Source organism: Hyaena hyaena, unplaced genomic scaffold (genome assembly GCF_003009895.1).
Source record: "Hyaena hyaena isolate Hyena2069 unplaced genomic scaffold, ASM300989v1 scaffold_79, whole genome shotgun sequence".
NCBI lineage: Eukaryota > Metazoa > Chordata > Mammalia > Carnivora > Hyaenidae > Hyaena > Hyaena hyaena.
In genome coordinates this window covers 3,046,340-3,072,318 of record NW_024080711.1, presented here as the reverse complement: position 1 = coordinate 3,072,318, position 25,979 = coordinate 3,046,340, and the positions used below count along the sequence as shown (strand labels likewise).

Genomic DNA, 25,979 nt, shown 5'->3' with positions numbered 1-25,979 from the left:
TCTCCTCCTACACTCCAGATGTTGCTCTTTATCATCCCTGTGCAGTTATATTTTTACTACAAATGTATGCATTCTTTTTTTTTTTTTTTTTAAGTTCGTTTGAAATAGAGCAGGAGCAGAAAGGCAGACAGAGAGACAGGCAGGTCTCAAACTCATGAACTGTGAGATCATAACCTGAGCCAAAACCAAGTCATACACTTAACCGACCAAGCCACCCAGGCACTCACATATGTATGCATTCCTAAACATCTATTTTTGTGTTATTTATTTTTTATTTTTTTCTTATTTTAGAGAGCAAGAGAGAAAGAGCGAGCATGAGGAGGGAGAGGCAGGGGGAGAGAGACAGAATCCCAAGCAGATTGGGACTTGCTCTCACGATTGCTCTCATCTGGACCAAAATCAAGGGCCAGACACTCAACCTATTGAGCCACCCAAGTGCCCCTATTTTTGTGTATTTTTAAAAAATCTCCTCTTTACTTAAAATTTCCTAAAATTTGGGTTATATTCATAATAGATTTTATTAAACTACAATTTAAAAAACCAACATATGTCACAAAGAACTAATTTATGATTTATAAAGATTGAAGGGAAATTATTAGCATAAGTGGATCAAAGTTATAATGCTGAGATAAAGGATGTTTTATTATCTCGACTTGACCACAAATTATAATTCTTATTTATAAAAGTTATATAAATTCAAGCTGATCTTTAAAGTCTCAAAAAGCCAAATACAAATAAAACACAGAAAACTACTTGAAGTGAAAAAAGTTCTGACATAATTCTTCCCCAGGTTATATGTAATCATAGAAAGAATCATTGCACTAATTATCCAAAGTAATATTAAAGGTAACAAAAGAGATGTTTGGTATTGAATGTAAATTCAAATGTATAGTCCACCTATAATAATAGATCAAAGTGAAAGTATATCTGCATTTTCTAAAAGGAATAAGTTAGCTTACAAATACTGTATTCTTCAATGAAATAAGAAAGTAGATCAAGAATAAAATGTTGGACAGTCTTATCAACCAGGACACCCTCCAGGTAGTTTTTACAACTTATACACATGTAACTGAACCATTCGTTTGTTATTATTCTAGAGCCAGTATTTTTATTTACAGAGTTTGCAAATCAAAGTGTAACAAATCATCATGTATCAGGATTGGTAAGAATACCAAATATTATTTCACAACAGCCACTACGTGTTTCTTCTTCTCCGACACAATCGATACAGATCCGGGCTTGCTATGTTTGAGACGATTCACTTCCCTAGAAATAAACAAAATATACAAATATAAGCAAGTTTATCAGAAATCATCTTAACCAAAGAAAACATTCTCAGAAAAATCAGTCTTTTCTTTCACTAAAAAACTCCCTATTGAAAAAAGAATGTTTCCACGATGGGAATGGGTAAAAAGTACCCAGACATCAACTTCTAATAACTGATTTAATGCTTCTCTTATTATATAAGTGTCCTTTTCCAAAGAGAAGAACATTCTATGAGAAGAATGGTTGTGGGAGCTCTGCTTTAGATTCAAACGTCTATGATGAAGCATATTAGAAAATTTTTATTCAAGAAATGGGTGCTATGAGTTCTTTGCATTCTTTAACTTAGAAAATATATAATACTTCTTAATTGCAGCTTCATTAGAAATAATTTTCAAAAACATTATTTACAACAGTTTCTTTAGTATGAGCAGAAATGCTTCTTATCATGATGGAATTCAGAGTTACTGGTTGCCCTTTAAACATAATTTCAAAAATAGGTAATGGAGGGGTGCCTCGGTGGGCTCAGTCGGTTGAGTGTCCGACTTCAGCTCAGGTAGTGATCTCACAGTTCGTGGGTTCGAGCCCCACGTCGGGCTCTGTGCTGACAGCTAGCTCAGAGTCTGGAGCCTGTTTCAGATTCTGTGTCTCCCTCTCTCTCTGACCCTGTCCTGCTCGCGCTGTTTCTATCTCTCTCAGAAATTAAAAAAAAAAAAAAAAGGTAATGGAAATTCTCAGATAATTACTACTTCTCCTTCTACCAGGAAAAAGAAAAAAAATATATAAAAGCTCAGAAAGTGTTCAAAAACATCTCTAATGTATATCATCAACTATTCCCTAAAAGGGCAGCGTTCTGTGGTTTATTTTTGGTGAGACGAGAAGGGGGAGTTAGAAAAGGGCACTGAAATAGAATCAAATGCCCCAAATCATACTTTCGTCGACGAGCTTCTTTCATGATGCGCTGTTCCTGAATCTGGCTGTAGATGGATTTTGGTAGATGTCGGTGACGAGCAATGCGTTTTATATGAGGATGATGCTGAAATTTCTCTTTCAATTTTTGGTTATAATCTTTAGCTGCTTTTTCTCGTGATGTAAGCTGGAAAAATGCATTTTGATATTTCAATAAATGATGTGCTGTTTTTCTTCAAATAACAAAGCTAGGAAGCACCCTTTCTTACAAAAATTAAACTTCTACGACATACCACTCAAATTGCCAATGTAATTCTACCCTTTACAAGGTCAGGTTATTAATACCATCTCTGCTAACACTGAATTTCCTTTTAGGCAGTATGCCTACAATGAAGATAGATGCCATCAAGTCACATCAGTGCTGAGGGAGTAAGGCTATGTGGACCACTGACTCAGACCTTCTCTGGGCATAAATAACATTCTAAATTAATCCCTCAACATTTTTGGGGGATAAAACTACTGAAAACAGAAAAAAAAGGCATTCAATTCTAGAATAATAAGGCTTTGTTTAACAATGTTAAGGATGATATGATTTAAAGGAACTTACAATGAATTGAAAACTAGGCATAGTATAATACATACCAATCATTAAACCTAAAATAAAACTGTCCTTAATTACCATTTATCGTATCTTGACTTTCTTATTGGAGCTAAAGAGAAAATAACTCACACTTAACCTTTTTCTTTATTAACTCAGTATTTGTTGCTGATATAAACACTTTGAGTGTGTCTAACATTAAACATGAAACATTCAGAAAAACATAAAAAAAATAAAATAAAAACCAACCATAACCCCACAACCCAGAGATAGCTAGCCAATGATAAGATTTGTTACATCTTCTTTCAATCTTTTTTATAGTCTGAGGCTTTCTGTATTTTTTTGAAATTAGCGTTTCACTATCTTTGATATTAATAGATCTCACAGGGACTTGCAGCCTTTGATGTGCCTGATTACTATTCCTTTAACAGAACAGGACTTCTCAGTTCTAACCTTCTAGTCTCTACACCTTCTCTCCTTAAGGAAAAAACAAAGAATCAAGAAGGCTCAAATATAATCAAACATTTGAATTAACAAAGGTCTCTGAAGGTGCCTGTGACATGAAAAAAGTAAATCTCAATACAGCCTTGTCTGTAGATTGCTAACTTATTTCTTTTTATCACAACTATGCCAGTCTTATCAAAATAAAGTACTTCAAATGAATTCTCCTTACAATATAATCATACCCATTCATTATAATATAATCATACCCATTAAATTCGAAACTAGCTTTATGACAATGAAAGAAAATGGGATCTCTTACCACACCCAACTTTTCAGAAGCATTAGCTTTCCACAGACGAATGTTCATTTCATCAGATCCACACATAATATATTTGCTGTCAGAAGTCCATTTTACACAGATAACATGTTGCATTCTCTTCGTGTGATAGACTTCCCTACAGAAGAGGAATTAAGTTAAAATTAGGATTTTGGTACAGACTTTCTTTAACCACTGCCCATCAAGTATCTGGGTAGCACTTTTAGGTCTGAAGAGACTATAAAAGGGAAATTCAAATTAATTTTAATGTACCTTTATTGAACCAAAATAACAAGGTTCTATGCTAAGTGCTAAGGAGTTAAAAAAAAAAAAAAAAAAAAAAGCCCATCCTCAGAGAAATCACAATCCAGTAAGAAAAATAAATATATACAAACTAAGCAAAACTAGATGCCCAGAAAAGTTCACAAAATTACTGAAGACATATAACACAAATAAAATATGTTGAAACTACAGTTGTTTTTTAAAAGTAAGAAATCAGTTTTCTTTTCCTTCCAAATCAATTCAGGTAAACAATCACATTCCCCCCCCCCCATTTTACTGAAAAATAAAATAAATGCAATGGCATTCAAAGAGAACATCCTGATATGCTGATCCTAATGTCTGATTTCTCTTTTGATCAAGTTGTTTAAAAAGATTACTTAATTGAAGTGAGAGTTGATAATTTACACGTGTGAACAAAAAGGGAGGGTTACAGAAGTGTCTGATGAGTTAAGAATCATTTAATAAATAGAGATGTAAAATATCATACCTCTCTTGAAAGGCTGTGAAACATGCTAAGTGGATTCACAGAAGACACTATATTGGGAAGTGTTAAGAAGAGCATTAAAAAACAAGTAGAAGACAAGGTCAGGAAAAAGAGGGACTTCTGGAGAAATGCATTTTCCACATCTCAGTTAGATGACTCAAAATGCAGAAGAGAAAGGACACAAACTCAGCAAACTGCACAGAAAAAGAAAGCCCATACGCGATGACCAAACAGAAACCAGACTTATAAAAAAATATCTGAGATACACTCACAAAACTTGTCTTTTACACTGTTTCTAATGGAAACTTTTTTAAGCAGATGAGTGGATGTGTAGAGAAACCCTAAGGAATTTACTTCCAAAAGGGGAAGTATGGTTAGAAAGAATGTCTTATGAAAATGAAAACTAGATGTGATAGACTTTTTCTTCTCCTTTCAATGCTCTGCTTTTACAAGATTCATTTCTCATAATCTCACTTATTTAAGAGGCCCTTTTTTCCTTTAGCAGTATACTGAATTTAAATGATAGGAAATTCAATCAGGCTTTAGTAACCATTAAAAATAATCTCTTCATGTATTAGACCAGTCAAAGCTAGTGATTACTTAACCAAAATAGATCCTCTTTAATGGTAAACAATGCAGAGTTCTTAACTTCTAGATTTGTTTATGCATATTAAGGATTTATAAAGCTCACTAAAAGTTATACTGTTAAGAGATACATTTTAAAAACTTACATTCTTTAGTATACAAGTAAAATTATTCCATGTGAGGGGCACCTGGGTGGCTTAGTCAGTTAAGCATCAGCTCAGGTCATGATCTCACAGTTTTAGAGTTTGAGTCCCGTGTCAGGCTCTGTGCTGACAGTGAAGAGCCTGGAGCCTGCTTCAAGTTCTGTGTCTCCCTCTCTCTCTCAAAAACAAACATTTAAAAATTATTCCATGTGAATGCAAATAATTTACTTGTTTGCTTAGTAAATACTGAATGAAACCCAAAAGAAGCCTAATTTTAGGGGTGCCTGGGTAGCTCAGTTAGACATCCAACTTATGGTTTGGGCTCAGGTTATGATCTCACAGTTCGTGAGATCAAGGCCCAAGCCCCAGGTTGGGCTCTGTGCAGACAGCTGTTTGGGATTCTCTCTCTCCCTCTCTCTCTGCTCCTCCACTTGTTCTCTCTCTCAAAATAAGTAAAATAAACTTTGGGCGGGGGGGGGGGGGGAGAGCCTAATTTCAAATATTGACTTACATGTAGCTTTTAATAATCTATTAAAAGTTTACTTTAAAAATACACTTTAACCATTTTAAGGTCTTTCAAAGAAAAACATTTTAAAAATAAAGATTATTCAAAGCACTGGCAGTGTTATTTGATGTTTGTAATGAACTAGAGCAGACTGCAGAATCAACTCGAACCAGCTTTTAAGCAGATGAAGGCAATGATCAGAGGAAATACCACTTACATCTAAATCCAACAAGTAGCATATACTACACCATTGTGATTGCAAAAGTCTCCAAATGACATTAGGAGACAGTTTCCTAGAAAGGAAGCATAATTTCTTACTTCATACAATTTTGGAATTACTTGAACTTTTAAGATAGACCTGCATTTAGCTGCCCTCAATGGCTTTGGAATAATTCAGCTTGAACTCAGACGTAGGGGCCTTGAGATCATAGGTGCCTAAACATCCTCAATTCTCTTAGTCTTTTTTTTTTTTAACGTTTATTTATTATTAAGAGACAGAGAGAGATAGAGCATGAGCATCAAGGGGCAGAGAGAAAGGGAGACAGAATCCGAAGCAGGACCCAGGCTTCAAGCTGTCAGCACAGACCCCAACACAGAGCTTGAACTCACAAACCTTGAGATCATGACTTGAGCTGAAGTCAGATGCTCAACCAACTGAGCCACTCAGGCACCCCTCTCTTAGTCTTTCTTGGTCTTTCCCATTCTTTGTGTCTGCTTATTCATTATGTTAGAAAAGTAATGTCCTACTACCTTTGGAGGTAGTAGGCTGGCACCCACACACCCCTGGCAGCCAATGCTTCCCTGAATTCTGCACTGAGGCAACTCATTTAGATGCACCCTAGTGCTGACCCTGCTGGAACAGAATAATGGTGAATAGGGAGAAGACACAACATGCCTCTGAAAATGAACATCACTCTTTCAAAAAACTCAAAAAGCTTCAAGCGCTGTAGAAGCTAAGCTAGATATCAGTGGAAGTAGTGATCAAAATTTTCATCACTGCACTAAAACGGTACGATTTCTCCAGACTGTTGTAGTCACAACACCGAAGTGAATTAATTTCTAGATTTGTGTGTGTATGTGTGTGTGTGCGTGTGTGTGAAGGAAGGTTTCCTGAACAACTCTCTGCTACCATTAACCTTTATGAAGCTGACGTTGCTGTCCTCTGGCACGGATCATCAGCTCCAACCCTCATTACACACGTTCTCTATCTTTTCCTCTCCTAGATTCCACTTACTCCTTTCCTTTCCTACCTCCAATCACTCTGTTGTATTTCATCAAGTCCATCTTCTCCCTACCGAGCTTTAATTCCACCAAGCAAGAGTAGGACACTTAATCAAGTATACGTATAGATGTTTATGTATGCATGTGTTGTGTATACATATTTATATGGTACTTTAGAGAGAACATTCACTTATATTATTTTCTTATTAAATTTTAGTATGTCAATATTATTACCGTATCAAAATGCAGATAGCCATATCTTCACAGGTACACCACACCACTATAATACTTTATCATTTTGTTAAAAGTTTATTTGAGAGACAGCATGCACATGTGTGTGAGCAGGGGAGGGGCAGAGAGAGAGAGAGGGAGGGAGGGAGGGAAGTGGAGGTAGAGGGAGAGACTCCCATGCAGGCTCTGTGCTGTCAGCGCACAGCCTGATGTGGGACTTGATCCCATGAATCATGGGAACAGAACCTGAGCCAAAATCAAGAGCCTGACACCAACTGAGCTACCCATGTGCATCTTAACTATCATTTAAAACAAAAAATTTTTACGTGTTGGGATGAGCACTGGGTGTTATATGTAAACCAACTTGATAATAAACTAAGAAAAAAAATTTTTTTTTAATTTTTTTAAAGTAATCTCTATGCCCAACAATGAGGCTCAAACTCATAACCCTGAGATCAAGAGTTGCATGCTCTACAAACTGAGCCAGAGAGGCTCCCTAATTATCACCATATTTTACTGGAAAATCTCCTCCAACTTAATTGGTTTTGCTTTGCATATGCTTCTACAACACACATAAAGCAACACTAAGGAATAAGAATGTGCATGAAAGTGCTTTGTAAACCACAGCACTATTATTTTAAAAAAATCTTTTTTAACGTTTATTCATTTTTTGAGAGACAGAGAGAGACAGAGCATGAGCATGGGATGGACAGAGAGAGATGGAGACACAGAATCTGAAGCAGGCTCCAAGCCTTGAGCTATCAGCAAAGAGTCTGATGGAGGGCTTGAAATCACGGACTGTGAGATCATGACCTGAGCCGAAGTTGGACGCTTAACCTTGACTGAGCCACCCAGGCACCCTACATGGGGCTATACGTTTTAAAAGTCACCCTATGAAAGAAAAAAATCAAGCATAGTCAAAAACACCTTAAAATTCCATTGTTTTCTGTAAATTAACCCAATACAGACATATATAACATAGTATAGATGTATAAACATATACGATGCTCAGTTAACATGTAGTAAAAGGCCAAGCTGTACAAAATTAACATCTATCTTAACACTAGAATTACACCCAATGTGCTTACAGAACAAGAAACAAACCAAGCACAGAACAGCTGAGTATTTCCATCTCCCACTTCCTGGTCGTTCCAGGGCATGCACCTGCTAAATGGAATGGAGGAAGAATGGTCCTGACAATTTATACTGCTTGTTTTCTGCTTTTTATAACAAATGTAGGGGAGCCTGGGTGGCTCAGTCAGTTAAATGTCTGACTCTTGATGTTGGCTCAGGTCATGATCTCACAATTCATGAGATGGAGCCCTGCCTCAGGCTCTGCTGACAGTGCAGAGCCTACTTGGGATTCTCCTTCTCCCTCCCTCTCTCTGCCCCTACTGCCCACCCCTGTGCATGTGCTCTCTCTCTCTCAGAATAAATAAACGTTAAAAAAAAGGAAAAAAAAGAAACAACAAATGTAAAGTATTATTGTTACCAATTACTCTTAAACTATAGAAGGAAAAATTTACGTTCTTAACAAAAAATTTTTTTTACAAGTTTACTATAATTTAGAGCAGTGAAAATACTACATGATATTATCATGATGAAAGTATGTCATTACACATTTATTCAAACCCACAGAGAGTGAACCCTAAAGGTAAACTATGGACTAAGGTGATTAAGATGTGTCAATTCAGGTTCACCCTGGGTAACAAATGTATCATGCCAGTAAATGATGCTGATAATGGGGGCGGCCAGCTATGCATGTGTGAGGGCAGAGAATACATAACAAATTCCTGTACCTTCTTCAAATTTTGCTGTAATCTGAAAGTACTCTAAAAAAAGTACACTATAAAATACTTAAAAACAATTCTTAGGGGCTCCTGGGTGGTTAAGCATGTGACTTCAGCTCAGGTCACGATCTCATGGTTCATGGGTTCAAGCCCCGTGTCGGGCTCTGTGCTGACAGCTAGCTCAGAGCCTGGAGCCTGTCTTCAGATTCTGTGTGTCCTTCTCTCTCTGACCCTCCCCTGCTCATGCTATCTCTCTCTCTCTCTCAAAAATAAATAAAACATTAAAAAAAATAAACAAAAAATAGAAAATAAATAAAAGCAATTCTGAAATAAAGACTTCTGTCTTAAGGCAAATGTTAAGATCTCACATCAGGGAATTATATAAAGGTAATACCTATTCTATGAAAGAAACGTCCCAGCAGGCTGATGTTTTCCCCATAGATGGATGACACAGTGGAAACTGGTATAACAAGTCACAAAACCTGGGTTGAATTCTACCATCTACACATAACCAAACAACCTTTCAAAACAGATAAATGATGATCAAGACAAGAAAAAATCAAACAAGAACAAATGGTTTATTGGTAGCCACATACCTGCTTCTACTCTTGTCCAAAGGAAAAATTCGAACAGATTTATCAAAACTAGCAGACACAAACTCCTTCCCAGTGGGAGAATAATCCACATCGAGCACCGCAGATACATGATCCATATGGACCATTACAGGAGTGTCCAGTGCACGCATATCGAAAGTATATAAGCTGTAAAAGAATGTTTAATTATTTCATACAAGTTTCTATAAAGAAGCTTATGTGCTACTAAGAGACACTAACGAAATTAAGACTATTAGCTAAATAACATACATCTAAATATACAGCCTCTTTACATGGCAGCTAAGGGATAAGGAAAAATATTACCAGTTTTTCTTATTCTGTAAGATTATACTTACATACTTTCATCTTCATAAATATAAATCTCATTGTAGAAAATGTGAAACTTTCAGAAAAGTACAGAGTACAAAACTTACTTTTAATTCCACCACCTAGAGAACATTAGTTAGTGCAAAGTAATCACTTCTAATCTTTTCACCATGCTAATATTTAAACACATACTTTTAACAAAATTGGTAATACTGTTTAAAGGTCTGTATTCTCGTATTTTGTGTAGCATATTATAAGCATTTATGGTTGCATATTTAAATGACTTAAAATAACAATTATTTGAAAATTAATTTAAATACATTTATTCAATTTGTTAAAAACTTCTAACTTTCAATTTTAAATAATAGTTAAATGAAATTCCAGTATTTGAATTTTTGAAATTTAATCTTTCATTGAATGGAATAGACTAAATTAAATCTGGACAAATTCCTACAAGTAAATTACTAAGTCCAAAAGCATGAGCACTTTAAGATTTTGAAGTTGACAAAATCATTTCCAGCAAGTTCCACTCCTATCAGTGATATTTAAGAGTGATCATGGCTTTTCAAAGGGTGAACTAAAATTAGAAAACTATACTTTATGCACAGCTGGTTAAAAAAAAAAGACTTCATGATTTTCAAGAGTTAAACATTCTTTTTTTTTAAATGCTTTTATTTATTTTTGAGAGAGAGAGGGAGAGAAAGAGACAGCATGAGCAGGGGAGGGTCAGAAAGACAGGAAGACACAGAATCTGAAACAGGCTTCAGTCTCTCAGCTGTCAGCACCGAGCCCGACGTGGGGCTCGAACCCACGAACCGTGAGATTGTGACCTGAGCCAAAGTCGGACGCTCAACTGACTAAGCAACCCAGGCGCCCCAAGAGTTAAACATTCTTAATAGCCAAAAGAATAATGCTTCAAATGAGCCAACATGCACAATGAACAACACTGCATTACTGTAATCAACTTAACATCAAAACACTTCAAGATGCTAAGATTACTGAGCAAAAGTATGAGAAGAAACAGGATATCTACATCATTTCCAAGTATCTCCCCAAAGATAACTGTTAATTACAAAAGGAAAAAAATAGTAACTTTACAATGCAGAAAGTTGGCAGATATCACCTCAACTAAGTAATCAAGATTAATACCACCAGTAATAAGAATGACATCATGTACCCCTGAAGTGATGAACCAAGGACACATCGATTTTGTGGAATTCTTGCAAAAAATGTAAAACCTCAATCTAAAAAATGAGAAAACATCAGGTAAACCCAAATTAAGGACAGTCTACAAGATTAGTGACAAGTAAATCATTGTCAAAAGTACTAAGGTCATGAAAGATCAGCAGAGATTGAGAGCAGTCACAGACTGAGCAAAGGAGACTTGACAATTAAATAAAACATGGGAACCTATTTTGGATCCTAGAATTGACAAAGAATATTAACGGAAAGACTATGATGGAATAAAGTCTGTAGTTAATAGTATTGTACCAATATTAATTTCTTGGTTTTCCTAATTGCACTATGGTTACATAAGATGTTAACATTAGGGGAAGTTGGCTAACAGATACCATTTTTGCAACTTTTCAATAAGCCTAATATTGTATCAAAATGTTTAAAAAATTGATGTAACACTTCAAAAAGAATATTTTTTAACATCATTATTGCAAAAAGTCACTTATGCTATTGATAAAATATCCCAGGTAACACAAAATTCTCAAGAAATAAGTCATTGCTCTTTTTTAAATCTCCCAACATGGTGCCTAGGAGGCTCAGTCAGTTAAATGTCCGACTCCTGATTTCAGCTCAGGTCATAATCTCAGAGTAGCTCCGAGTTGGGCTCTAAGCTTTCAGCCTCGGAGCCTACTTGGGATTCTCTCTCTCTTCTTCTCCCTGCCCCTCCCTCTCCCTCTCTCTCTCAAAATAAATAAATAAACTTTAAATATCCCAACATACCACCGGATTGTCAGCCAAGGTTATACTGATCTTTGAAGTTAAAATTCTGAGTTGACAATGGCTTTATTTATTTTCCTTGTCTAGAGCAGTGGTTCTCAACCAGGTTTGCTAAACCAGGTTTAACATCCACATTCTAGTTTTTTAGTAAATTCTGTTTTAATCTCTACCCAAAAAGAGGTTAAGAACTTATTCAAAATCTAAGCAAATCAATCCATTTGGATAGACAATGTTTACATAAACAAAGTTTCGAGCTAGAGGATTCTTTGGGGATCATTTATTTCAATGCTGTTATCTTGCAGATGATGAGACTATGGCACAGAGTTGGTTTACATGACTCATACAAATTTTTACAGTAGTTACTGGATGGGTAGACTTAAACTTGCGTTTCGAATTCAGAATGATTAGACCATGTAGCAGGCAACAAAGGAAAGAAAATATAAAAAATATAGAATACTATGGCAAGATCACTTTCAAATAAGAGCAATTATAGTGGTCTAAGAGTCACCCTTTTATAAGAGATGTGCTCTTTGTTTCAGATACCAAATGAAATTCTTTCCAAGGCCAGAACAGAGAAATCAGGGGTCTGTAAAAAGGTATCTTGCCAAAATAGCTAATCAGAACAAACTTCAGAAACCTTAATAAGGTTGATCAGCAAAACATTACATTACTTCTTTTACCTGGAATAAAGCCATTTAATTTCAAAACGTTGATAAAGGCTAAAAGAACTTCAATTAATTTGGTTTGATAATCCTTGCTAATGAGAATCCAACTCAGTTTGAGTACAGAACGTATTAACAGATGTTTTTAGTTGGTACCACTAAAACATCGTGTAATAAATCCTATTTCTGAGCTAATTTATGTTTTCATAAATAATAATAGTGGAAAGAACAAAGAACTTAATACAGAAGTTCTTAAGTTCAATCCAGTGAGAAACTTCCAACTTCTCAAAAAAAATTTATGAAGAATCTACCACGTGCATTACACTACAACACATGCATTGGATTAAAAAAAAAAAAAGATAAGACACTCTTTCCTCCCTAGGATTAAACTCCCAGCTTTAACATCCTCGTCTCTAAAAATGGGGATAACATACATGTCCTACCTACCATACAGGGACACTAAAAAAAGAAAATAAGACAGCCAATGTGAAATGCCTCGATAAGTTTTAAGGCAATACATAAGGGATCTTAAAATTCCATCTAGGTCAAAAATCTAAGGCTAAGTCACCTTTACCTGGAGTCATAGAATAGATTTGTAAATGTTAGGGTAAAATCTGAAACTATGTGTTTCCTTTTGTCTTGCTGAAGTAATAATGATGCTGATAACATGACTACATAAGCACCACCTATGTGAAGAGCTACAAATTTTGTAGGCAAATATTTTTTTAATGTTTATTTTGAGAGAAAGAGGTAGGAGCAGGGGAGGGGGAGAGAGAGAGAGACAGAGAGAAAGAGAGAATCCAAAGCAGGCTCTATGCTGTCAGCTCAGAGCCTGACATGGGGTTGGATCCCAAGAACCATGACCTGAGCCAAAATCAAGAGTCAAATGCTTAACCAACTGAGCCACTCAGGCACCCCGGTAGGCAAATATTTTTAGTTTCTATTCAAACATGTATGGTTCAGTCATTATTCGTATGGTATAAAGCAGAGAGCAGCCAACTTTTTCTATAAAGGTCCAGATTATACCTATTTTCAACTTTGTGAGCCATATGGCCTCTGTTACAACCACTCAACCTATGGCATTATTGCACGAAAGGAGCCATGTTCAATACATAAATGAGTATAGTTATAGTCCCATAAAACTAATTACAAAAACAGGCAGCAGACAGGATTTGGTCCACAGATCATAGTTTTCTGTCCCTGGTCTGTATTATTTTGAAAACAAATTTTTCTCTTAAGAAGTTCTTCTCCAATTTGGGAAATATATATACTTTTTAGCAAAACAAATGACAGTTTTCTAACTTATATATGAAGGACTACCACCTAGGAAAACATTTCATTAGTAAGATTTATACAATTGAGCCATTTCTGATAGAAATAAGCAAGTTTTAAAAAGAAGAAAACTTACTTGTAATCCTCATTTGCCTCAGTAAAAATGAAAGCTTCCATAGGGTTCCAACAAATTGTGTTTGTTCTCATATCTAAGATGACCTGAGAAAAACAAGAATACACTAACCCGTTACCATGAAATCAATTCCCTCTCAAATGGATAAATCTCGCACTTCCTTTCCTTTCCTTCTCTTTCACTGACTTAAACAAGTATTTAGCAAACATCTATTATGTGCACAGTACTCAGCTCCGTGCAATAGGAAAAGAAATCAATCAATAATTGTTTCCTGAGTACACAGGCAGAGTAGTAGGTACTAAAAAATATAAAAATACTTAATAAATTGTCCTTCAACTTCAAATAATTTATAGTTTAGTCAAGAAAATGAGATATACAAAAAAGTTAAAATATTAACAAGGAAACAATAAACAGTCAAGTATCAAATTGGAGGCAAAATTAATGATGACTTTAGGGTTAAAGAGAAGAAAGGTTTCAAAAGACAAGCATGATCTGAGCTGACCTGTGAAGGACTAGTATATTAGTGTTTCTCAACAAGAACACTGCTAGTATTCTGAGTACGGTGATCGTTTGTCACGTGTACCTGTCTACTGTAGATGTGCGGCCTCTCACGCACCTGCCCACCAGATGCCAGTCTCTAAAACGCCTCTCCCACATTTCTAAAAATACACCCCTGGTTGAGAACTAATACATTTAGGAGAAAAAAATAATAGGAGAAACAATGATAGTCTAGTATATAAAACAAAGAAATAATAGAAAATAGCATCTCTCATCCATAAAGGTGACCTGCCTGTGACAACCCCTATTTAAATGTTCTCTTGGGGCACCTGAGTGGCTCAGTCGGTTGAGCGTCTGACTTCGGCTCAGGTCAGGATCTCACGGTTCGTGGGTTCGAGCCCAGTGTCGGGCTCTGTGCTGACAGCTAGCTCAGAGCCTGGAGCCTGCTTCAGATTCTGTGCCTCCCCCTCTCTCTGCCCCTCCACTGCTCACACTCTGTCCTACTCTGTCTCTCAAAAATAAATAAATGTAAAAAATTAAAAAAAAAAAAGTTCTCTTACTGACTGAAACAAATAAATAAATAGAATGCAAACTGGGACCAGATTTGGAAGGCCTTGAAAGCCAGGCTATAGTTCTTATCTTCAACCTAAAGTAATGGAACACCATTAAAAACAGAGAATGGAAGAGCAGAGGGGGCAAAAACTACTGCTTATTACACTAGATTTCTTTTTCACATTCTGCTAATTGTTTAAAATACCAAGTTTTATTCTCACCAATGGGCTGGGAAGTAATTACTAATATCATTTTATAGGAGAAACAAAGACTAAGTTACCCGCTCAAGGTCTAACACCAAAGTTCACGTGAGATCTGCCCACTAGACCATCATGAATGAGTGAAATGATTAAAATGGTACTTTGGAAAGATGATCATTTTTACATAGTTTAAACCTTAATGAATGTACTCGACTTCTAATATTTTGGAATGTATTACAAGTTGTGAAAATGGTTTAGAAACAACACAAATATGAAAAGCATTTCTTTCACACATGGATTATCACAATGGCCTCGTGGCACATGAATGGTGTCTAGGCCCTTCTGCGCTCTCAGAGTTGGAGCACCTGGAATCAACTTTATGCCCTTTTACTTACAATGGCACTCTTCTCTTTACTGACAATACATTTCTCTCTCTTGAGAGTCAGCTTAAGGTTGTATTAGCTTTGATATCTAAGTCCTAGAATGACTGCTCGGAAATCTGTCACCTTGGACAAGATACTACTTCTCTAAACAAAGTAGCATGTAATTAAACAAATAAAGCTGGTTATGTGAATCAGTTGCAAAATGTTCTGGAAGAGAATACTGTACCTATCATATGACAATCATGGTGTGTGAAGTAATGGGATGCAACACTTAAAAACCTTGAACTCAGTGGAGCACCTGAGTAGCTCAGTTGGTTAAGGGTTTGACTTTAGCTCAAGTCATGATCTCATGGTTTGTGAGTTTGAGTCCTGCATCAGGCTCTATGCTGACAGCTCAGAGCCTAGAGCCTACTTCAGATTCTGTGTGTCTCTCTCTCTCTGCCCCTCTCCCACTCACATTGTCTCTTTCTCTCTCTCTCAAAAGTGAACAAACGTTTAAAAAATTTTTTTATTTTTTTATATTTTTTATTTATTTCTAGGAGAGAGAGAGAGACAGCGTGAGCAGGGGAGGGTCAGAGAGAGAGGGAGTCACAGACTGAAATAGGCTCCAGGCTCTGAGCCGGCAGTCAGCACAGAGCCCGACGCGGGGCTCGAACCCACGAACCGCTAGATCATGACCTAAGCGAAAGTCGGACGCTTAACCGACTAAGCCACCCAGGCGCCCCTAAAAAAAATTTTTAAAAGAACTTTGAACTCCATAAGTATGAATTAGATACCTAAAATTTCCTGGCATTAAGGAAGATATGAAGATGACGAGGATACAGTACTTGGTGAAAATGTAAGGGTCTCTAAAAAGGAACAGGTGGCTGAGAGAATGCCATTATGATCACTCTGGCTTCGAAGAACATATGAAAAAAATTTTTTTAATTAAGAAATAAACATTTGCTCCATATTCTTTGTTACTCACTCCATAGAAGAATGCATTAACAATGTATAAAGCAGAAAACAAACTGAAACTCACCTTTTTCAGGGGAGTAGCTTGCCGCATGTCATATAGTACTATATTCCTGTCAGAAGCACAACTTCCCAAGAGAAATGTCTGAAAAATTAAGTACAACAATCTCCAGTTAAAGCCAAGCTTGGCAGCAAACCATGTCCATTCAATGAACAAATGACTCAATTACCCTTAATGTTTAAGACACAAATTTATAACATTAAAGTCCATTTTAAGAGAGTACAGTGAATCACTAATCTCAGCAACCTAAGTCAATTAAGTATTTTCCTTTTATTTTATTTTTTTGAGAAAGAGATAGAGTGTGAGTGGGGAAAGGGGAAGAGAGAGACGGAGACACAGAATCCAAAGCAGGCTCCAGACTCTGAGCTAGCTGTCAGCACAGAGCCCAACACGGGACTCAAATTCACGAATCATATGAGATCATGATCTGAGTTGAAGTTGGTCGCTTAACTGACTTAAGCCACCCAGGCACCCCTAAGTCAAGTATTTCCACTGCTAAATGCCCACCATTTATTTTACAAGCTAGTGATGGAGTATACAGATAATTTTGTTCTTTTTACAACTGAACAGATTTTATTTATCTATTCTTCAACTCAGACCTATTCCCTATTTTTCAGTGTTATCAAGAACACTTCGATGAACATTTTCTTAAATTCATTCTTCTTTTTATAAGGTTAAATTTTCAGTAGCAGATTACTGAATCAAAAAGTAATTGGGGTGCCTGAGTGGTCGGTTGAGTGTCCGACTTTGGCTCAGGTCATGATCTCATGGTCTGTGAGTTCAAGCCCTATATCGGGCTCTGTGCTGACATCTCAGAGCCTGGAGCCTGCTTCGGATTCTGTCATCTTTCTCTGCTCCTCCCTTGCTCACATTCTCTCTCAAGTAAATCTTTAAAAAAAAATTAAAAAACCCACAGTATGAACAGGGGTACCTGGGTGGCTCAGTTAGTTAAATATCTGACTCTTGATCTTGACTCAGATCAGGATTTCAAGATTCATGAGTTTGAGCCTTGTTGTCAGGCTCCACACAGAGAATGCTTGGGTTTCTCTCTCTCTCCCTCTCTCACTGCCCCTCTTCCACTCACTTGCATGTTCTCTGTCTCTCTCTCAAAAAATAAATAAATACTGCATGGCAAAGGAAACAACCCACAAAACTAATAGGCAATCAACGGAATGGGAAAAGATAGTTGCAAATGACTTATCAGATAAAGGGCTGATATCCAGAATCTATAAGGCACTCACCAAACTCCACACCTGAAAAACAAACAACCCAGTAAAGAAATGGGCAGAAGATATGAACAGACACTTCTCCAAAGAGGACATCCAGATGGCCAAAAAACACATGAAACGATGCTCAGCATCCCTACTCATCAGGGAAATACAAATCAAAACAACACTGAGATACCACCTCACACCAGTCAGAGTGGCTAAGATGAGCAAATCAGAGAACACGAGATGCTGGTGAGGATGTGGAGAAACGGACACTCTCCTCCACTGTTGGTGGGAATGTAAACTGGTACAGCCCCTCTGGAAAACAGTGTGGAGGTTCCTCAAAAAATTAACAATAGAACTCCCCTATGACCCAGCAATAGCACTGCTAGGAATTTACCCAAGGGATATAGAAATGCTGAGGCATAGAAGCACATGTACCCCAATGTTCATAGCAGCACTCTCCACAATAGCTAAAACATGGAAAGAGCCTAAGTGTCCATCAGTGGACGAATGGATCAAGAAGATGTGGTTTATCTACACCATGGAATACTACATGGCAATGAGAAAGAATGAAATCTGGCCATGTGTAGCAACATGATGGACCTTGAGGGTGTTATGCTGAGCGAAATAAGTCAGGCAGAGAAGGACAAATATCATATGTTTGCACGTATAGGAGGAGTAGGAAGAACTTAATGGAGGACCATGGGGGAGAAAAAGGGGGGAATTAGTGGGGGAAAGGGGGAGAGGCAAACCATGAGAGACTCTTGAATGTTGACAAAAACTGAGGACAGATGGATGTGGGGGGTGAGGGGGGGGATGGGCACGGAGAGGGGCACTTGTGGGGATGAGCACTGGGTGTTACATGGAAACCAACTTGACAATAAACTATTTGTAAAAAAAAAATAAATAATAAATAAATAAATATGGGGTGCCTGGGTGGCTCAGTTGGTTAGGTGTCCTACTTCAACTCAGGTCATGATCTCATAGTTTGGAGTTTGAGCCCCACACTGGGCTCTCTGCTGTCACTGCAAAGCCCGCTTTGGAGTCTCTGTCTACACCGCCCCACCCCCCCCCACCCCTGTCCCTCCCCTGCTCATTCTCTCTTCTCTCTCTCAAAATTAAAATAAAATAAAATATAAATAAATAAATATACCTGAAAAAAATTTTTTTTTAAATTTGAACAATTTCATGGCTTTTGATGTTTAGGACTAATTCTTTCCCGAAGAGCTGTATCAATATACATTGCAGTGTAGAAATACATAAATTTTACTGCAACTGGGAAGCATTTAGTAGCATTTAAAAGTTCATTTTAAATGAACTTTTTAAATAAATAAACTTTTTAAATGGCAATATTTCCTAATTATATAAACTACTGCTAAATGTTTTAGTAAACATTTCCTCATGTTTAACTCTGTATAAACTAGGCCTATTCCTTTTCCAACTGTTTCAAGATGTTTCAAACATTTATTTATAAGTCAGTTATAGAAGTATTTAAGGTGCTGATATAACTAACTAACCCTTGGCATTATGTAAAATCAAGCCCCTACCAACCAGCAGGGTCTGAGTCCCACCAGCCCTCCTTACTCATGGTTCCTCATATAACTCTTGGCTTCTGCCTATCACTTCCTACTATAAGTGTAGGAGGAACAAGAACTTATTTACTAGACAGGTGCATGACCACCTAACTGGTCAAATACAACATCATAAAGCTGATGCTACAAGGATGAATTCAGTCCTTTCCAAAACCTTCCTTTTTAAATCCCTTACTCAGAGACTTTCCCCTAGTTAGTGACACTTTTCTTCCCTTTTTGGTTTCTCATTATGTCACCTCAGGGTCTGACTAGGTTCCCATTTCTAAAAGCCTATAAGACCTTAATTTGAGCAAAGCAAAAAATTCTACCTAGACTGAAAAACCGACTTTTACACTATAAAATGTGGCAATACTCAGCATAAAATACTTGGCTTTATCAAAATTCTAGGCTTCAATATTTTAACAGGAAAGTAATTATTAATGATTAGAGAAATAAATATACTCCATTTGTTTATAACAACATGCCCTTCCCATTAAGTTTAGTATAGGATGAGAGACATGCATACCTTTTGTTTTTATGACTAAGACAGTTCATAAGGTAATTAAAAGTAAAAAAAAAAACCACACAACTGAACAAATATAGCTGTTATACAGGCAAGTTTGAAAACCATGATCACTGGGTCATCATTAATAACTAATTATGATTTTGGAATCAACCATCAGCCCTTCTGACACAAGTGTTCACCAAAATAAAACAGCAAGATACTGTTTATCCCTCAGAGAGGTAGAAATCAATAACTCTGGTCTGTTTATATATATATTTTTAAATGTTTTATTTTATTTCTAGGAGAGAGAGAGAGAGAGAGAGAGAGAGACAGCATGCGCAGGGGAGGGTCAGAGAGAGAGGGAGTCACAGACTGAAACAGGCTCCAGGCTCTGAGCTGGCAGTCAACTCAGAGCCCGACGCGGGGCCCGAACCCGCGAACCGCGAGATCATGACCTAAGCGAAAGTCGGACGCTTAACCGACTAAGCCACCCAGGCGCCCCTATATTTTTAATAGTAATAACATCATCTTAAATTTGGGTAGCATCTTTAAAAAATAATCACATTTTTATCACGTTTTATCCTCATGACAAACCTATAATGTACACTGGAAGGTATATTTAATCTCGTTTTAAAAATAAAGGAATACAGAGGAGTGTGACTTGTATAAGGTCAATGCCAAGTGGAGTGTGACTTGTATAAGGTCAATGTCAAGTTACACTAGCACCAAATACAGTTCCAGTTTAGCTGTACACCACGTAGGACACAAAATGCTCCCACAAATGGCTTGTGTTTGTAGCTGCCTGCTTCTGCCTAGTGTCACCTTCACCTGGCTCTGCAAAGCTGGCTTGCACTTCAGGCTCTATCTCACTTCTACAACCAAAGGTGATGGAGTGAAAAAGATATAGCGCTGATAAGTACTCTGGATTAGGGATCAGCAAACTTTTTCTGTAAAGGACCAGAGAGCAAATATTTTAGATTTCACGGGTCATTCTGCTGTCAGAGTAGAAAGGTGGCTATAAGCAATATGTAAACAAAAGGGCATGGCTGTGTTCTAATAAAGCCTGATTTATAAAAACAGGCAGTGGCTCACGAACCACAGCTTGCTCTAGACCTGTAGCCTCTCCCAGAAGTGTGCAGGAAGGAATGTGCTCAGGGCACAAAGGGTATCCTCTGACTGTCTGACTTCTCAGCAGCACCACAAGGCCAAACTCTCATCAAACTACAGCACCTCACGTTTCAATATTTCATACAAACAATTTTATACCCTGCTACTTTGACTTAACCTTTTTTTCCCTTTTACCAGCTTGGGTGTCTGAGAGTATAAAATTTACATATCAGGATATTTATTCTCTTATACTATCTAACATACCGTCTAACGTGATAATCTGCTAACTTCTAAGATTAGCTCTACATGAAGCAATTTCCTTTTCTTTCTGTGGGAAAAGGCATCTTTACTGAGTCTTTTGGACAGTGAGTTCACCTACTGTTATGTATTCAGAAATAGCTTATGGAAAGGCCTGAAGTTCAAGGGCTAGATTAGCCTTTAGGGCAGCCTCCTTTCCTAAAATCAGACCTGAATAACCAATAAGTAGTGGTCAATCTCCAACTCTTCCCTTAGATCTGGAGGACCTGGGAATCACGATATGAGACTAGTAGTAATTAGGATAGTAGTAATCATTATTATAAATCATTAGTACCTTCGTCACTTACAAATAACTAGAGAAAACAATGCTCAATGCCTCTTCTGACCTTGGAGAGAATTAAGAAATGAACATTTTCCTAAAAAGTACAATGATGTAATCTGCAGAACATGAGTTTTGATGGCATGAGTAAAACTGAAGTTTCACAAGAACTTGCTTCAATTCTACCTTTATGAGAACATGCATACACCCTCCTCTAATGATGTGCAACACTGGTGTAACGGTGTGTAAAGTGGATAAACACATCGAGCCCTGACCAAAGGTATCAGAACTCGGATACAATCTGGAGAACTAACCAAATGCCAGAAGCCCATTAAGATTTAAAAAAAAAAAAAAAATTCTTATAACAAACACTCAAAACTTTCCTAAACAGAGCTGAAATTATTAAATAAGGAAAGAGTAAGTAGAACATATCTCAAAAGGAAGCATTACCTCAATTGGGTTAAATTTAACACTACTTATACTGTCGAATCCCCAGGTCATTGAACATATAGGACTTGTTCTTTGTTCATCCCAAATGTCCACTTGCTGTCCACATGTGGCAAAAACAGGTTCTTTCCAGTGATGATCAATCCCTGTATACACTGTCTTTAAAAGCAAAGATGTTATAAATGGATCTATCATTAACATTTCAAATCTACATAATATTTTAAACATAATTATCCATACTCTCATTTCTTAAAAAAAAATAAAAACAAACCCCATTTGGGGCGCCTGGGTGGCTCAGTGGGAAAACGTCCAACTTGGGCTCAGGTCAGGATCTCACAGTTAGTGAGTTGGAGCCTTGCATCTCGCTTTGTGCTGACAGCTCAGAGCCTGGAGCCTGCTTCAGATTCTGTCTCTCCCTCTCTCTGCCCCTCCCCTGCTCTCACTCTGTCTCTCTCTCTTTCAAAGACAATAAACAGTAAAAAAAAATTTTTTTTGTTTTATTTTTATTTCAGAGAGAGAAAGCCTGATGCAGGGCTCAAACCCACGAACCGTGAGATCATGACCTGAGCCGAAGTCGGACGCTTAACCGACTGAGCCATCCAGGTGCCCCAAAATAATTTTTTTAAAAAAGGAAACAAAAAATCTCCATTTACAAAGAAACTGCTTTGAAGCCTTTCCTTAAAGGAGAGAGCAGTACCATAAAAAGTAAGGATTCTTATCACACACTCTGGGAAAAAGATTAACAGGGAATGTATTTAACTAAGTTTAAATACTTATCACTGAAGTAATCCTTGAATCATCATTGGGTATTTGATGAATCTTAGAACCAATTAATGAAATGTTTTAGACCATTGTTAAGGTCTAAAACACTTAGTTCCACATTTACCACCTGAAGTACTGGTTCCCAGGCAGAAAAACAGAAACCTACAATTGGATTAAAATTTAGGGGGACTGGCAAGGGTTATGCTAATATTGGTAAAATCAATAAAATCTCATAAATTTGATATCCACTTAAACGATCTATTCAGGGCCAGATTAAAATTTGGCTTTGCACTATGTGGTAAAAAAAATGTTTGCAAAGCAAATTAAAGGGAAAATTTAGCCAATACTTAAGGCTTTTAAGAACTCTTAGCAGCATCTGCAGGCTTCTATTTTCTATTCAAGAAGGCAAGTCCAACAAACTTTTCCAGAGTAAAAATTAATCCCCACTACCACAAATATAGAGGTTAAGACGAAATATTTCAAAAATATTTGGAACTCCTGGAGAAAAGATATTCTACAAGAGTGAAATCAATTGTGTTTTAAGAATTACTGATTTGCCAGTTATTTCCATCATATACTGTGTCTTTAATAACACAATTTCTTGAAATTTGAAAAGCAGAATTTAAATATATACCAATATAATACTGAAATGACAAACTGATTTTTAAAATGCATATATTTAAATATTAAATCTAACTTTAGAAGTTTGCTTAATATCAAAATGTAAACATTACTAAACAGAGGTAGGTCATATGTTCTGAATTATACTTAAGCTATAACTAAACCATACTGATTTGCAGAATAACATTGTACAGAATGCCAATGAGATTTATATGAGATGCAATATTATAAAACCTCTTCATTGCCCCAGGGGTTCTTTCAAGTATTCTGAGCTTTGTGTAAGATCCATGATAATATAAATCAGAGAGAAGTTGAAGCATTATTTTTCGTACAGATTTTCTCCTATGGACTTGCCACAGGTAATATTTCACTGCATCCTCTAGCTAAACACAGGAACTGAACCCAATACAATGAACACCAAAGAGCCATTCAAATTCTTCAGCTGCAAAGGACCTTAACTGCATTAAATACTGCCTAAAGTAGGTCAATTATTGCAGCTTAAACTCTCCTGCACGTCTTTTTTTTTTTTAAATTAAAATTCTGAAACAATTTTAGTAAAAGAGAATTTTTAACTAAAGAAGTCAATTTATTTTTGTACCTTTCCTAATATTGTATGCAATGGTTCCTCTTCTTCTCCATAGCCTGGTCCATCCATTTTCCACTGCTTCACAGTTTTGTCATCACCAACCTAGAAATATTTATTATTAAGATGATAATGGACAACTGTTATAAACTGCAAACATGCTAATGTTATGCCCGAATCGCGAGTTCCCAGAGACCTCCAAGGAGCCGGCACCGATGTAAGTACAAAAGGGTCCTTATTACAAGCTCGAGCAGGGGCTCACCTGTCTAAAGGCACATTGGCAGCAAAGTGAAGCCCCGAACAGTGGGGAGCAGGGTTTTTATGGGGGAAGGGCGGGGGTGTTACCGTGCACACGTTGTACGTTTTGCATCATTACATAAGCACCAATCATAATTGTACAATACCCATAGTAACAGCATAGTAACAGTTTTGACCATTCAGTATCTGCGAGGCGTCCGTTACATTTGGCGGGACCCAATCATGACCTTTGAGAGTCTTTTTAAATGACCAATTATGAGGTTTGCTCAGAGATTCTACGTGGGGTTTCTGCAAGCCTTGATTGATTGGCAAGTTTGTACAAAGTAACTACCTGCAGTTCCCAGCCCTGACTGTCTCCAAGACCACAGGAATGTTACACATTTCTTTTGATTGGCAGATCTGAGGGCTGTCCGAGGGTGGCTTCAGCTGAGGCTTTTCCCGGAACTGGGACTACTGTGCAGCCTGAGGTTGTTTCTAATGGAAGACTTAATTTAAGCCTCCTCACCAACATATACATCAAATTATGAACATCTCTAGTTTAAAAAATACATGTCCCATAGACTTCCAGTATTGTATTCACTGATACATTTATATCCCACTGTTATAGTGAAGATCATATAGAGTACATAAAGTTAAAAATAAAACTGTGAGTAGAGCAAAAAGAGAGTATGAACAAAGGTCATAAATATGGCAAAGAAAAAATGCACACTGTAAAAACGATGGCATTTCAAATTAGGGAGAAAAATGGATTATAATAAAATGGTATTATGTATGACACCATGCTACCCATTAAAAAGTTTGAACCACTCTGATGCCTGCGGTAAACATAAAATTCCAGGAGTGCCTTGGTGGCTCAGTTGATTGTTTCCGATTCATGGTTTCGATTCAGGTCATGATCTCACAGTTCATGAGTTTGACCCTTCATCAGGTTCTTGCTGATAGCACTTGGAATTCTCTCTCTCCCTCTCACTCTGCCCCTCCCCTGCTTGCTCACTACTTGCTAGCTCTATCTCAAAAAGAAATTTTAAAAGAAGTTTTTAAAAGTCTTAAAGAAATAAAAATAAAATTCCACATAATAGTAAATGTAAAAAGTTAAATATAAATATAAAAAGAAGTCATTTTTTAATCTTGGCATAGGTAAAGCACTTCTTTGTATGACATAAAACTCCAAAAACCATCAACTCAGTGGTTTTCAAACCATGAAATGCAGACCTCTGAAGAAGCCTGAGAATTTTTCAAGAGTCCACGAGGTCAAAACTATTTTATAATGTTGTAAAAACATCATTTGACTTTTTACTGAACTGACAGTTACACAGATGGTGAAAAAGCCATGGTGAGTAGGGCTGTTGGTGTCTCAGCCCAATCACAGCAAGGTAACAATGGTAACTTAGACTTGGGTATGTGGTAGATATATTCAAGATATTAAGTAAAAATATCTTAAGTAAGTAAAAACTAAGCTGCAAAACAGAATGCACAATATAACGTAGTTTGGGATTCAAAACATAAAATAATTCAATATGGGGTGCAAATAATTGTATACCTACACCAAGCCACTATTTTTTTTTTAATTGTTTTAAATGTTTATTTATTTTTTAGAGACAGAGACAGAGCGTGCGCAAGGAAGGAGCAGAGAGAGAGGGAGACATAGAATCCAAAGCAGGCTCTGGGCTCTGAGCTGTCAACACAGAGCCTGAAGTGGGGCTCGAACCCACAGACGGCGAGATCATGACCTGAGCCGAAGTCGGACGCTTAACCGACTGAGCTACCCAGGCGCCCTATCCAAGCCACTATTTTTACCTAAATGCAGAAATACAGGGCACATTAAATTTCTGGTATTTTACATTTATATTATACACGATCTACATCTCCTTTTTAAATAAAAACATCAACAGAAATATATATTCATCTATGAGAAGAGTGTAAATTTTGCTCTTTCTTTACAGCAATTCAAAAGGGAAACCCTTCGAGGCAGTCCAGT

The 25,979-nt window shown here is 36.9% G+C and overlaps 1 protein-coding gene across 1 annotated transcript in view; it reads right to left on the bottom strand.

Moving 5' to 3' along the window:
• Window positions 1–1,081: 1,081 nt before the first annotated feature.
• DCAF13 (DDB1 and CUL4 associated factor 13) overlaps window positions 1,082–25,979 on the bottom strand; it is a 31,950-nt gene continuing 7,052 nt past the window's right edge. Inside the window, exons 4-11 of the mRNA XM_039233820.1 lie at window positions 23,759–23,848; window positions 21,781–21,936; window positions 16,366–16,443; window positions 13,715–13,797; window positions 9,368–9,532; window positions 3,534–3,669; window positions 2,196–2,359; window positions 1,082–1,266 (exon numbers count right to left, since the gene is read on the bottom strand). Coding sequence (XP_039089751.1) covers window positions 1,179–1,266; window positions 2,196–2,359; window positions 3,534–3,669; window positions 9,368–9,532; window positions 13,715–13,797; window positions 16,366–16,443; window positions 21,781–21,936; window positions 23,759–23,848 — 960 coding nt within the window. The 3' untranslated portion in view covers window positions 1,082–1,178. The remainder of the gene's footprint in view (window positions 1,267–2,195; window positions 2,360–3,533; window positions 3,670–9,367; window positions 9,533–13,714; window positions 13,798–16,365; window positions 16,444–21,780; window positions 21,937–23,758; window positions 23,849–25,979) is intronic.